Source organism: Eucalyptus grandis, chromosome 1 (genome assembly GCF_016545825.1).
Source record: "Eucalyptus grandis isolate ANBG69807.140 chromosome 1, ASM1654582v1, whole genome shotgun sequence".
In the NCBI taxonomy this organism is placed as follows: Eukaryota; Viridiplantae; Streptophyta; class Magnoliopsida; order Myrtales; family Myrtaceae; genus Eucalyptus; species Eucalyptus grandis.
The window spans coordinates 42,674,963-42,688,119 of NC_052612.1; the positions used below are offsets into that span (position 1 = coordinate 42,674,963).

At 42.9% G+C, this 13,157-nt stretch overlaps 2 protein-coding genes across 2 annotated transcripts; both read left to right on the plus strand.

The window, feature by feature from the left end:
* Window positions 1-2,747: 2,747 nt before the first annotated feature.
* Window positions 2,748-3,143, plus strand: LOC120286828 (circumsporozoite protein-like). Its single transcript, XM_039299370.1, has one exon. It carries the CDS (start codon window positions 2,748-2,750, stop codon window positions 3,141-3,143), a length of 396 nt encoding a protein of 131 aa, XP_039155304.1.
* Window positions 3,144-4,993: 1,850 nt separating this feature from the next.
* Window positions 4,994-6,271, plus strand: LOC104444445 (BRASSINOSTEROID INSENSITIVE 1-associated receptor kinase 1). The gene has a single exon (XM_010058118.3). The coding sequence runs from the start codon at window positions 4,994-4,996 to the stop codon at window positions 6,269-6,271; it is 1,278 nt and encodes a 425-aa protein (XP_010056420.2).
* Window positions 6,272-13,157: the final 6,886 nt, after the last annotated feature.

Genomic DNA, 13,157 nt, shown 5'->3' on the forward strand with positions numbered 1-13,157 from the left:
CCGCGCCTGCATCAGCCACGCCTTCGGCCGCTCGCCACCGCGCGTCCGTTCTTCGCCAGCCCAGCCGGAGCCGCGCCGACCATCGCCGCGCCACCGTGACACCAGCCGCCTCCGCGACCCGAGCGCCCCAGCTCCGCCTCTGCCGTCGTCGATTTGCAGCACCGGAGACCACACCGCCCCTGCTCGCCTCCGCCCAACGCTCAGCCGCCGCCGCGCCGCTGTCCCTGCCGCGACCCGACGCCACCGGAGCCCGCACCGCCGCCCGACAGCCAGCCTCGCGCCCACGCCGCCGCTGCAAACCTCACCCGCGTCTGCACCAGCGCCCGTCGTCCGCGACCCTCCTCTGCTCCGACGCCGTAGCCTCCCCGCGATGTCCCTCGCCGTCGCCCTGCTTCGCCGGAGTCCCTCGCCGGTAGCTACCCTTGCTGCTCTCGCCGGACTTGCTGCTTGCCGTGAATCCCCTCACCGGAGCAACCATCATCTTTGCTTGGAAAAAGAAAAAACAAAAAAGAAAACACATTAGGTAGTTTTTTTTTTAGTTTATTTTATCTTATTATTTTTAGTATAATTATTCTTTAATATATGATTGGAAATTCCAACATTCGCAGCCGCATAAAAAACTCTATAAAGCTTTAAATGAAGAAATTAATCGCGGGAATAAAATTGATATTTTGATCTTTAAGGCTTAAGATTAATTTATTGATTTTACTAGCAAAATATTACCCTATGATTTGAATGATGTGTGATATTTTCGATAAGTTTGGATGATTTGTTTTGTCTTAATTGCTTTAATTATCTTTAAAATATGTTTGAGTCCGAATATTGCATGCTTTAAGATCATTTGCATATTTAGACTAAACATTTCATTTTCGAAAAAAATAAAAATAAAAGACATGAATCTAGGATGTTAGATTTTTTGTTTCATTAGCTTAAATTACATGTTTAATTATTTGACCTTTTTTCGAAATTAATCAAACAAAAACACAACAAAAAATAATCATGCATATGTCATGTAGATTTAGGGTATATTTTGTACGTCACTGCATATTAGGGTAAAATTGCACTTAGTTTAATTCTAGATAATAGTTCTCTTAATTTATTATAAGTTTAGATATTAGATAAATTGCATTTTAGGATTATTTGGGTTAAGATAATATTTTAGTTTAAATTAGGATTTGGCTTAACTAATTCCTAATGCAAATTAAATATAATCTTAATCTAGTTAAATAATTTTCACATTTTTTCTAATTCCGAATTTTCATGAGAAAAATACAAAAATGACTTAGGATAAATTAGTTTTAATCCCTAGGATAGATTTGCATTTTTTTTTTTTTTAAATGTCATAGCATGTCATTTAGAATTAGATTCATGAAACGCATGCCATTTAGTGGAGGTTGGGACACTTGGAGTGTCATAACTTGGCACGGAGCGACAATGCTTAAGTGCGTCGTAACTTTAAAATGATACTTAAATGCCAATATCGGAGTAAAATGTGACACTTAAGTGCCACTCCGGCGAAAATCCGACCAAATAGCTGACGTGGCAATTTTTCGGCGAGTTTGGTCCAAAACGGCGTCCTTTAGCATGCTGATGTGGTGGAGAAAACGCAAAAACGACGCCGTTTCGTGTCTACGTGTAAATAATTATATATAAATGAATTAAATTAGATTTAAAATATTCAAATTTTAAAGAAAAAAAAAGAAAAATTTTAAAAATTTTAAAAATTAAGAAAATTTTAAAATTTTAAAAATTAAGAAAATTTTAAAATTTTAAAAATTTTAAAAAATAAGAAAAATTTTAAAATTTTAAAAATGAAAAATTAAGAAAATTTAAAAATTAAAAAATTAAAAAAAAAAAAGGGGGATCGAACGGGCGCTCCCTCATCGTCGCCGCCGGAAGGGCCGACGACCCGTCGCAGCCCTCGCCCGGATCCGGCGAGGGCTCACGGCCCTCCCGCCGCCGGGGAAGGCCGGCCGACCCTCCCACTCCGTCGCCGGCCTTCCCGGCGACGGCGGGGAGGCGGCGGCGGCGAGGGAGCCGCCCGTTCGACCTCCCCCTTTTTAAATTTTCTTAAACTTTTTAATTTTTAATTTTTTTTTTTTAATTTTTAATTTTTTAAAAATTTTGCTTAATTTTTAAATTTTTCTTAATTTTTAAAATTTTAAAATTTTTCTTAATTTTTTAAAATTTTAAAATTTTTCTTATTTTTTAAAATTTTTTGAATATTTTAAATTTAATTTAATTAATTTTTATATTATTATTTACACGTAGACACGAAACGGCATCGCTTTTGCATTTTCTCCGCCACGTCAGCGTGCAAAACGACGCCGTTTTGGACCAAGCTTCCGCCGAAAGTCGCCACGTAAGCCATTTGGTCGGATCTTCGCCGAGTGGCACTTAAGGGTGCGCATGAGAACATTTCTTGGCTGGGAACAATTTCTTTTCAAAAATAGTTCTTTTCTATTTCTATTCGGGAACAATTTCAATGTAAAAAACCCGTTTGATAACTACATAAAATTTTTACTCTAGAAATAGAAAAAAATAGAAATGCGTTTGGTAAAAAACAGTTTTTTTGTTATATTTATTTGTTTTTTTTTTTTTTTGTTTTAGACCGCCGGACGCCGCCGCCGCCGCACGTCCGCCGGTCGACCGCCACCGGCCGATCCGCCGCCGCCGATTGTCGCCGCACGGCCCATCGGCCCGCCGTCGACCGCGGACGCCGTGCGGCAATCGGCGTCCGGCGGTCGATGGCGGGCGATGGGCCGTGCGGCGGCAATCGGGCGGCGGCGGCCGGTCGGCGGCGGTCGGCCGGCGAGGACGTGCGGCGGCAGCGGCGTCACGCGGCGTCCGCGACGGCGGCGGCGATGGCGTCCGGCGGCATCCGGCGACGACTCGCGGCGGTGCCGATCGATCGGCCTCCCGGCGGCAGCGACGGCAACTTCGCCGCGCGGCGACCGGCGGCGGCGGGCGGCGCGGCGTCCGGCGGCGACCCGGCGGCGGGCGGGTCAATCGGCCTCCGGCGGCGGCGCGGCCGCGATCGGCCGGCGGCGGTCGGTCGGCCTCTGCCCGGCGGCGGCGGCGGCGACGTCGGCCGGCGGTGGCGGCGGTCGGCCGCGGCGCGGCGGCGGGGCAGCAGCGAGTAGCGATCAACATCGGTCAATGATAGTCAACAAGAGAAGAATAAAAGAAAAAAATTAACTTATTTCTTAAACTTGTTCCGGGAACAAGAAGCAACTTTTTTACTTCTCATTTCTATTCCAAAACCATTCCCGGGCTAACTTTTTGTTCCCAACAAAAACTAACTTGCAGTTATCAAACAGGTTTCTATTCTTTTTTGTTCCAGGGAAGAGAAGAATAGAAATTTTGGGCTGGGGAAGGTTACCATGCAGACCCTTAGTAGTTAAGACTTGTGCTACTCTTTATATAGCACATTATCTCACCACATCTAGGCAATGTAGGACTCAATTCATTCCTGCCTCCAAGCCATCCTAGAGTTGGAACCGCATCTTATCCAAGCCCTCTCTAGCCCTAGCAATGACTCCCGCCCTCGTCGGATCGGATTGTTACACAAAGTAGCCCAACAGCGGGATGTGCTGGGTGAAGAGCGATATCCATAGTTATGGGGTGACCACCTCGAATTCATCAGCGGTAAGGATCAGTTCTCCGGGGCTGCTGCTACCTAAATTGGCACGCGTGCTTTTCGAAGATAAAGAATTGGAAAGGCGGAGTTGGAAAGGCTAGTCGATGCTGAAAAAAGGAGCGGAAAGCGAAGTCAAGAAAACCATCCAGCTAGCTCTACTTTGCACGCAACTCAACCAGAAGGACAACCTAATATGGTTGATGTAGTCCAAATTCTTGAAGGGGCTGTTAGCTCGAAGAAGAAGTGAGAGGAGTACCAAAATGATGGCAGCCCAAACTTCAATATGGACATGGCAGACTCCGCATCTTCTCTCTGCAAGAAGACTTACCAATACCACATCCCCGAAAATTGTTTCGTGGAGTTGTTGCTCAGCTAAAAGATCACCGATGAGAGTGTCCTGATTCTAAGAATTGCACCTTCTATTGTAACCTAGATAATGATTGTGCTGTTTTTATGCTATTCTAATTATGTTCATTTGGTAGTTCTTTGGTTGTTACACAGTGAGACACTTCGTCCATTTTCTTTGACTGTGTTAAAAATTTGGGTGTGTGTGCATGCAAAAGCATGATTTTGATATTAATTATAGTTTTTTATTAGTGATGTGTGCAAGTGTATAATATAGTTTGTAGTGAATGGATAAGGAACAAGATAGGATAATTGAAGGATGCAGAACATGGGATATGGGAAATTATTTTATTAAATGAACAAAATAGTTTGATGGAGGTATTGGTGCTCACCCCAACATGATTCATGGTGGAGGTTTAAGACCTCTCACGGTGGAACCACATAAGGTGGAGGATTCACCTCACACCAGGTGCATGAATTATTCTAGGCTCTTTTTAAAGAGCAACGCCACCTACTACAAGCATGACAATTTGACTTTTTCACCGCCATAGTACAACTGCAAGACATTAAACGTGTGGAACGCCACTAGGCTTGTTGTGTCTGAATGCAATTCAGCCCATTTCATCGGATGACGCTGGCATGACAATTTTGACAGAGTCATGAATCCAACAAGTCGTACATCATGCCTGTTATCTCCCGCCGACCCCTTGGACAGAGTCATGAATCCAACAAGTCGGCCGTCTCCACAAAACGTGTGGAACCCCACTAGGCTTGTTTTCATTGGCTTGGATAAGAGCAGGCGTGCCTCGTTTTAGGATTTTACTAAGAAGCATCCTCTGCAGGCTTGACAGACCACCAAAAATAGAATTCTGAATATCCAGACTCACCTCAGGCTCACCTCTGCAGCTCTTCTTCCGTCCTTCTTCTGTTCCCGTCGGCAAAAAAATAAATTCGAGCAATCCAAGCTTAATTTCGGAGGAGAGTGGTGTTTCAGAAGGGCGACGAACCATGCCGTTCAAGTTTTCAACAATCAATCTCACTGAAGATCCTCCCGATTTTGATCTGCATTCGCCACCTGCTTCTTGGTCATCAACGATTTGTCTGCCACTTAATTCCGCTGGCTGCAGTTTCATCAAATCTAAAACATCCTGCCAGGTCGCTGCTGGAGCTTCTCTGCGCTTGGCTAAGCCAGCTTCCAACTTTGGTTGCTGGAGTCCAAGCGAATCGATCCAATGTCCCGAGGAAGGACGCCTTAAAAGGTTCACTGTCCGTGAGCTCAAGGTCGCTACCAACGACTTCAGTGAGACAAAGAAGGTAGGCAAGGGTGGGTTTAGTTGTGTGTACGAAGGACTCTTGGGGAACGGCTCCAGAGTGGCGATAAAAAGACTCACTAGACATCCCGCTCTGGGATTGATACTCCGTGCTGAAGTGAAGTTGGGGAATATGATTTGGCATAGGAATCTGCTTCCTGTTCATGGCTTTTGTTTGTCATCGAAACATGGAGAATACACGCTCGTGTACACTTTCATGGTGAATGGAAGCCTAGACTCCCTTTTAAGAGGACAGTCAACGAAGAAGCCCTCACTAGATTGGCCCACCAGGAAGAAGATAGCAATTGGAGCTGCGAGAGGGATTTCCCACTTGCATGATCTGAGAATCATTCACCGGGACATTAAACCAGCTAACATACTGTTGGATGAGGACTTTGAGGCTCGTATTGGAGATTTTGGATTGGCCTTGTTCATGGACGACCACAAGGAGAAGGCTGTTTCCGTAGGAGAACCGAATGGTGAAGACGCTTATTTCATCTCCAGCACAATGGGGACAATTGGTTACATGGATCTAGGGAGCTTTAGTGGAAGATACTCAGTAAAGAGCGATGTTTATGGGTTTGGCATGACGCTTCTTGAACTGATAAGTGGTCGAAGTGTTTGCGAAACAACCTGCCTCGATGGAAATGAACTGGTGCTGCCTCAATTGGCCCATGCCCTTCTGAAGAACGAAAAGCTGGAAACGCTAGTTGACACCAACATGCCGGGCGGCTATAACGAGAGTGAAGTCGAGAAAACTGTTCGCCTGGCTCTACTTTGCACGCAATTCAACCCCATAAAACGACCTTATATGGCTGAAGCAGTCCTATATCTTAGAGGTATCATTAGCTTGGAGGAAAGATGGGAGGAGTATCAAACTGATGCCACGATGCAATCTGGGAAGCCAAACTTGGATTCGAGTTCAAGCGACTCTACTTCTTGTCACAGTGAAGAAGAATTATCTGGTGGTGGATGACCCTTCCAGGAACATCTTACTTGAGATTCACCCGTAAGATTGTGGTTGCCTCAGCTTGAGCATCGGACAGATTAATCTGTTGGTTCATGGTTCATGGTGACTATATATATATATATATATATATATGCCACGGATTTCATTTCGCTGTTCAATTAATGTTAATAGTTTTAATATCAATTCATTATGTTCAATCAAGAATGAAATAATAACACACATGCGTGCATGAAAAATAATTGGGATAAGGGCATTATAAGTTTTAAAATTTGTTACAAAATTGCAATATAATTTTAAAATTTTAAAAAAAATGCAATCAAGTCTAAAATTTGTCATTCTTCTTGAACATTCTCGGCTTGAGCATCAGACAAATTAATCTGTTTATTCATGGTGAGATGGTGACTTTTTCGCTTTTCATTTCCTTTTCTTCCCCTTAAGGTGGAGCGATCGTAACTTGGAATAAGGTACTACGTTTATACTGATCTAAACCTTTTCAATGAAAGCAAAACGTTTTATTTTTTTTTTTGCACATTCAACTTGAATAAAATTTAATAATTAAATTGTCCATTTCGTATTCTTGAACACAGGACCAGAATTTTAAGCGTCAACAAGAAAACAGTCGCACGGTTTCACAGTTAAGATATTACTTAAGCTTGAGCCGGGGCTACTGTAGCAGTCTTTCAGAACAAGAACCTTTTGCTTAGACGTGGAGAGACATTGAGGAAGTTCTCGAGTTCCTCTCGGGGATGAAACCCAATTTTGCGGCCTTCCTTGTTTGATTGAGGTTTCTTCTACGCCAAGCAATTCCAGTATTTTTCATCCCTAGGGCAACACTCCCCTGCTACAACCGGAGTTGAAAGCCTCTATAAGATTCAGGAATATTTTGCTTTCCTGAGAAGCAAAAGAAAAGCAAAAGGCTTCATTAGGCCTGTCTTTACAACACCCCGTTGACCCACCTACCGCTACACATTAGATAAATCCTTCCTTGTTCTCTGACCGATTACGCTTGCTTGAAGCCGACTTGATAGATACTTCCTGGGACTTGTGAGGCAGTTTCCATGAAATCGCACATCCTAAAAAGCCAATGGAAATGTTTGTCTTCTACATTGAGTTAATCAATTATTTCATCGCTTGAGGTTTCTTGTTATGCTAAGGGCCTGTTTGTTTGTATTTCTTTTTTGTGTTTTTAAACACTTTTTCTGTTTTTTTGTTCCTGGGAACAAAAAAGGAACAGAAACACGTTTGGACGCGTTTCTGTTCCTTTTTTGTTCATTTGTTCCTAGGAACAAAAAAGAAACAGAAACAAGAAACACAAAATTTGTGTTTCTTGTTTCAAACACTTTTGAGAAACACTTATTTTTTTTTTTTTTTCTCTTATTTTCTTGTTCTTTTTTTTTTTGGCCGGTGCCGGCCTCGCCCGCCACGGCGAGGCTCGCCGGCCCCCCGGCGAGGCCGAGGCTCGCCGAGGCTTGCCCCGGGCGAGGCCGAGGCTTGCCGTAGCTCGCCCGGGCGAGGCCGACCTCACCCGGCCGGCCGGCGAGCCTCGGCCTTGCCGAGCCACCGCCAGCGGCGTGACGCCGCCCGGTGGCTGGCGGCGAGGCCGAGGCTCGCTCGCCGGCCGGGCGAGGTCGGCCTCGCCGGATCTGGGCGAGCTCGAGCTCGCCCAGCCATGGCGAGGCCGACCTCGCGCCGGCCCGGGCGACCTCGATCTCGCCCGATCCGGCGAGGCCGACCTCGCCCGCCGGCCGGCGAGCCTCGGCCTCGCCCGGTGGTGGCCCGGCGAGCCGCGCCTCGCCCGCCGCTAGGCGAGCTCGGCCTCGCCGGATCAAGGCGAGGCCGACCTCGCGCCGGCACCGGGCGAGCTCGATCTCGCCGGATCCGGCGAGGCCGAGCTCGCCCGCGTCGGCCTCGCCGGATCCGGGCGGTGGCGGTGGCCGGCGAGGCCGCGCCTCGCCCGCCGCTGGGCGAGCTCGGCCTCGCCGGATCAAGGCGAGGCCGACCCTCGCCCGACGCGCCGCCGCCAAGGCCTTGGCCAAAAGAAGAAGAAAAAAAAAAAAGAAAAAAAAAAAAAAAAGGAAAAATAAGAAAAAATAAAAAAATAGAAAAAATAAAAAAATTATCCAAATTTACCAAACATGTTTCTGTTTATTTTTTATTCCCGAATAAGTTTACCAAACGCGTTGTTTTGTTCAAAAATTGTTCCTCGGAATAGAAACATTTTTTCTATTTCTTCCCCTGAACAATTTTTAAACAGAAACGCAAACAAACGCACCCTAAGCAATTCCAGTATTTTTCATCCCTAGAGCAACACTCCCATGCTACAACCGGAGTTAAAAGCCTCAATAAGATTCAAGAATATTTTGCTTTCCTGAAAAGCAAAAGAAAAGCAAAGGGCTTCATTAGCCCTGTCTTTGCAACACCCCGTTGACCCACCTACCACGACACATTAGATAAATCCTTGTTCTGTTTGCTTGAAGCCGATTTGATAGACACGTCCCGAGATTTGTGAGGCAGTTTCCATGAAATCGCACATCCTAAAAGGTCAAATGGAAATGTTTGTCTGATACGTTGAGTTCATAAACTATTTCACCGCTTTCGACCAAAAAAAAAAAAAAAAAAAAATCAACTATTTCATCGCTCGCCAAGCGAACAAGAACGATTCTACAATGCATTTGACGTATATGATATAGATGGCCCCTTTTATCAGAACCCAAAAGTGATATTAAATTAACTCATTTGGGATATTGTCCATTTTAACATGTCTCATACCGAGTCTCATGGTTTTATCCTTTAACATACCGTCAGACACTTTCAAAGGAGGTCACCCATCTTGATGGTACTCTAACCTAGGCTGTCTTAATTTTGGAGTTTCAAAATAAAGCTTGCCGTTACGTTAAAAGATTTCTTTGTGAATTAATTCTAATTTTCACATATATATTCTAGAATCGTTTTTCCCTTATCTAGTGCATAGTTCGGTTTATTCTTACCACATTCGCCATCTTAGAAGCCTATTAGGAGCTACTCTTTGTCTAAGCTCTCTAGTCTCAACGACCACTCTTTGCCCTCATCAAACTGGGCCGTTACAGCCCACCAACTTCTGCCTAGGTCGTCCCCGAACCACACATCTACTGGAGGGGGTCTCGCTCTAATACCAACATATGTCACACCCCAAAACCTTAAAAAAATGGGAGATGATGCAGCCGTTCTTTCACCCAAAGGACACAACCACAAACCACCAAAATTCACCTTCCAAAAATCTCCTCATCGATAATGCTCTCGTATTATTCATCACTAGCTAAAGAACCTGGAAAAATATTGGAAGTAATAGAGTGAGCAACCATGGCTCAGTGACAATGAGTAATGCATTTTATAAAACATTTCACAAATCCATGCCTATATGTTATGGCAATTCCTTCACGAAGCAATTAATCGAGTCATTCAAACTTTTCAAATAATGGCATTTGCAATTCCTCATAAACCAAAACGTATAATTAACAAAAGAGTTCTTTTCATAAAGAATATCCTCAATTCATTTCACAATAATCAACTTGTAAGCCATTTCCAAAAATGTTGTACCATACCTTTTTAAAATCAACAGGTAAGTAAAGGCCCGATTCAAATTTATGCAACAATTATGCATTAAAAATCATTTTTTCCACTTTATAAATATAATGTTGCGACATGTCTTTCATACTCATAATATTTACAATTATTACTTGTAAATGTGAGTTTACAAATTTATAGAAGAGAAGGCACCACTTACCTAGAAAAGCTGAAAAGCAATTGGTTTTTCGAGCCAACGTACTTGTAATCCTAAAAATTACTTGAAAAATAATGTCAAAATCCGAGTAAAACACTATTGCAAACGAGCAACTCAACTAAACCACATTCAACCATCAACGTGTTGATTCCCAAGCAATACAAAGAAGCTCGTTTGTAGCGTATGTTTGTCTTTCGCCGTTACGTGTATTATCTGTTACGCATAACTCGCACGTAAAACTTCAAAATTTCATTCCAAACAAACCATAAATGGAAATCGAGTCTCATCATACTCCTCCACTTCTCAACGTCCTAGACAACTATTTCCACAAAAATAAAAACTCCAGAAACTCTTAATAAAATCTCATAGTTCAAAATTCACATAATTCTAAATTTGTGCCATAACTTCCAGAATTACTCTTATTAGACTTATAATCGGTTTGAATACTTATCAAGTGTTATGATTCGCAATTGATTTGGCTAGTCAAGGTGTTCGGATCAACTACGCGTGCCAATTTCTCAAGAACATGGGCTGGGCTTATAGAGCCAAAATTACAGATATTACCCGAATCTTACACGGTCTTCAGATATTCCACCTCTTTTGGGCCAGAGATTATGTGACAATGATAGGGGAACAAAAAAATGTATTATGGCGTCCTTTTCTTCGACAGTTACATCCCTAGGTTTCCAGCCAAACATAAGAGCGGGACACAAATATGCTCTAGAACTTTAAAAATTGCAGCCGGCACGACACGTAACTGCTCGGAAAAAGTGGCTATACCGTGTGGAAAAACCGTGTTATGTGCCAAGAGCGAAAATTTGAGGGGGACTAATTCTATCCTTAATCCTATTCTGTTTACTCACCCTGTGCATTGTTTCTTTTCAAGGATAGTAAGATGAGTCTCCCAGCTTCAAGACTGCTTCGTTGATGCTTCTTGGAAGCCATTGAAGCCCAATTGCCATGAATGGACCCCAGAAATGAAAAAACTTGTCCAAACATAGCTCTCAACAGCAAGATGGGGTCATCAACACCCACTTAGTGGTAATACGATAATTTTCTGTCCTTGAAAGAGACTATTTTTGCTGTGTGAGAGTGGTTAGTTTAATAATAAAAGTTAATCATAGAATTGGGCCCCATCAAGTGGAGGTGCATAAGACAGATTTCTCCAATCGGTAAGGCAAGGATCCCAGTCCACCTTAGTTGGCGTATTCAGAAGAAAATAGCCGTGGGAGTAGCGAGAGGGCTTTCCCATTTGCATCATCTGAACATAATGCATACGGACATCAAAGCTGCTACAATTCTGTTGGATGATGAATTCGACCCCCACAAACGGAGACTTTGGATTAGGTAAGTTCATCAATCTCTAGGCAGACTGCATTGTGGAGGCACCAGGATTCCCACTAGCAAACAAAAAGCGGAATCCAAGAATGACTATTACGGTGTGAAAATATATGTACACGGAACTATTGGATAGTATTATACATGTGATATGGTTTCCATTTTAGCGAAAAAGGAAATAAAAAGGATCTCTTTTTCTCCAGTCCTTTATCGTGGAAATGCTCTGGTTAACAGGAAGAAGGGTCTTTGTGCTTGGAAAGTGGCCATACTGAGTGGGAAAATCTTCACCCACGCGGTTGGCCCAATTCTATGAATTCCTTTCATCTTTAGACTATGACACTCGTTCACATTAAGAATTATCTCTAAATTCATCTTTAGACTATGACACTCATTCACATTAAGAATTATCTCTTTCAAGGCTAGTGAAGTTACTCTCAACTTCTAGTCTGCTTCTTTCGTGCTTCTTCGAATATCGCTACCTCCCTCTTTCCCAGCTCTTAGCCACAATCTGAAGCAACCTTCTTGGTCCATATCCTGGATCAACTATAGCGATGCGGAGGAAGATATGCTTGAAAAAAAATTCCAAAAGATAGTGTTTATTTTGAATCATGAAATGCAAATTACAATATCTGAGGTCCCTATTTATAGGGAAGTCGACATTTAGGAAATAACTAAATAACTGAAATCAAATAACAAAATCAAGAAAAAGATATTGATAAAAGGGAAGGTTTTCAAAAGGCGACTAGAAAATCTGCATAACACATCTAAAATCTTTGACGTCCCCAAAGTCAAGGAAAACATGTGAATTTCAAATCAAACATTATAACCCATTTGTAACTTTGAAGATTCCACAATCCTCTTTGATTTGTGGAACACATGCTCTTATGACGCTTCAATTTTTTCCATATAAACATTTGCCTATTGTTCTACCATCATATAGCCATTGTTTAATATGAAGTATAACAAAGTCGCTGCTTATTCTCTAATCCTAAGCTTTTTTAAATGGAAGCAGAGCCTTTGTGCTTGGAAAAGTGGCTACCATGTGGGAAAACCGTGTTGTGCGTCAAGGGCCAAACTTGTGGGACTAATTTTACGATTAATCCTATCACGTTCACTCACCTTGCACATCTTTTTATTGAAGGATAGTAAGATCAATCTCCCACAGCTCGAGTCTTGCCGCAAACCAGCAAGACTCGAGCCTCACCATTTTTGGCAAGCTTAGGGCTAACGAGGCTCGGGCTTGGCCAACTCACTTGTGGTTGTTGCTAGGCAGTCGCAGTGGAATAAGGAGGAAAAAGAGAGAGATAGAAAAATTAAAAATTCAAATTTTTAAAAATAAATAAATATTATTTAAAAATCTTCTTTTCCTGAGATAAAATTATGAAATTGAAATCATTTTTCAATAAGATCCAAATATCAAAAACGCTTTTGATCATATATTATCGATAAAAGAAAACTAACTGTATTTTTAGAAAATATTTTTCTGGAAAGTATTTTTCTTTGTTATGAAATTTTTCACAAAATAAATGCGCCAATAATAGCAATCAAAAGTCTCAGTTCCAAACGGAAGTAGAATCGAGACGGGGATGCCTCCGCATCGTAATCTGGTTCAGGTCCGCAGGTTTGAACGGATGCGTGGGGCTGCACTCATGGTCAATGCAATAGGCCTTTCCCATGTGCGCGTGGACTCTCATGGCCTAAAAGACCGTTTTGCCGAAAATTATTAAACTGCCCCCCAAGATTGGTCCCCACCCAAAATATTTACAAATTAGTAAACTCCCATATAATTTTTCC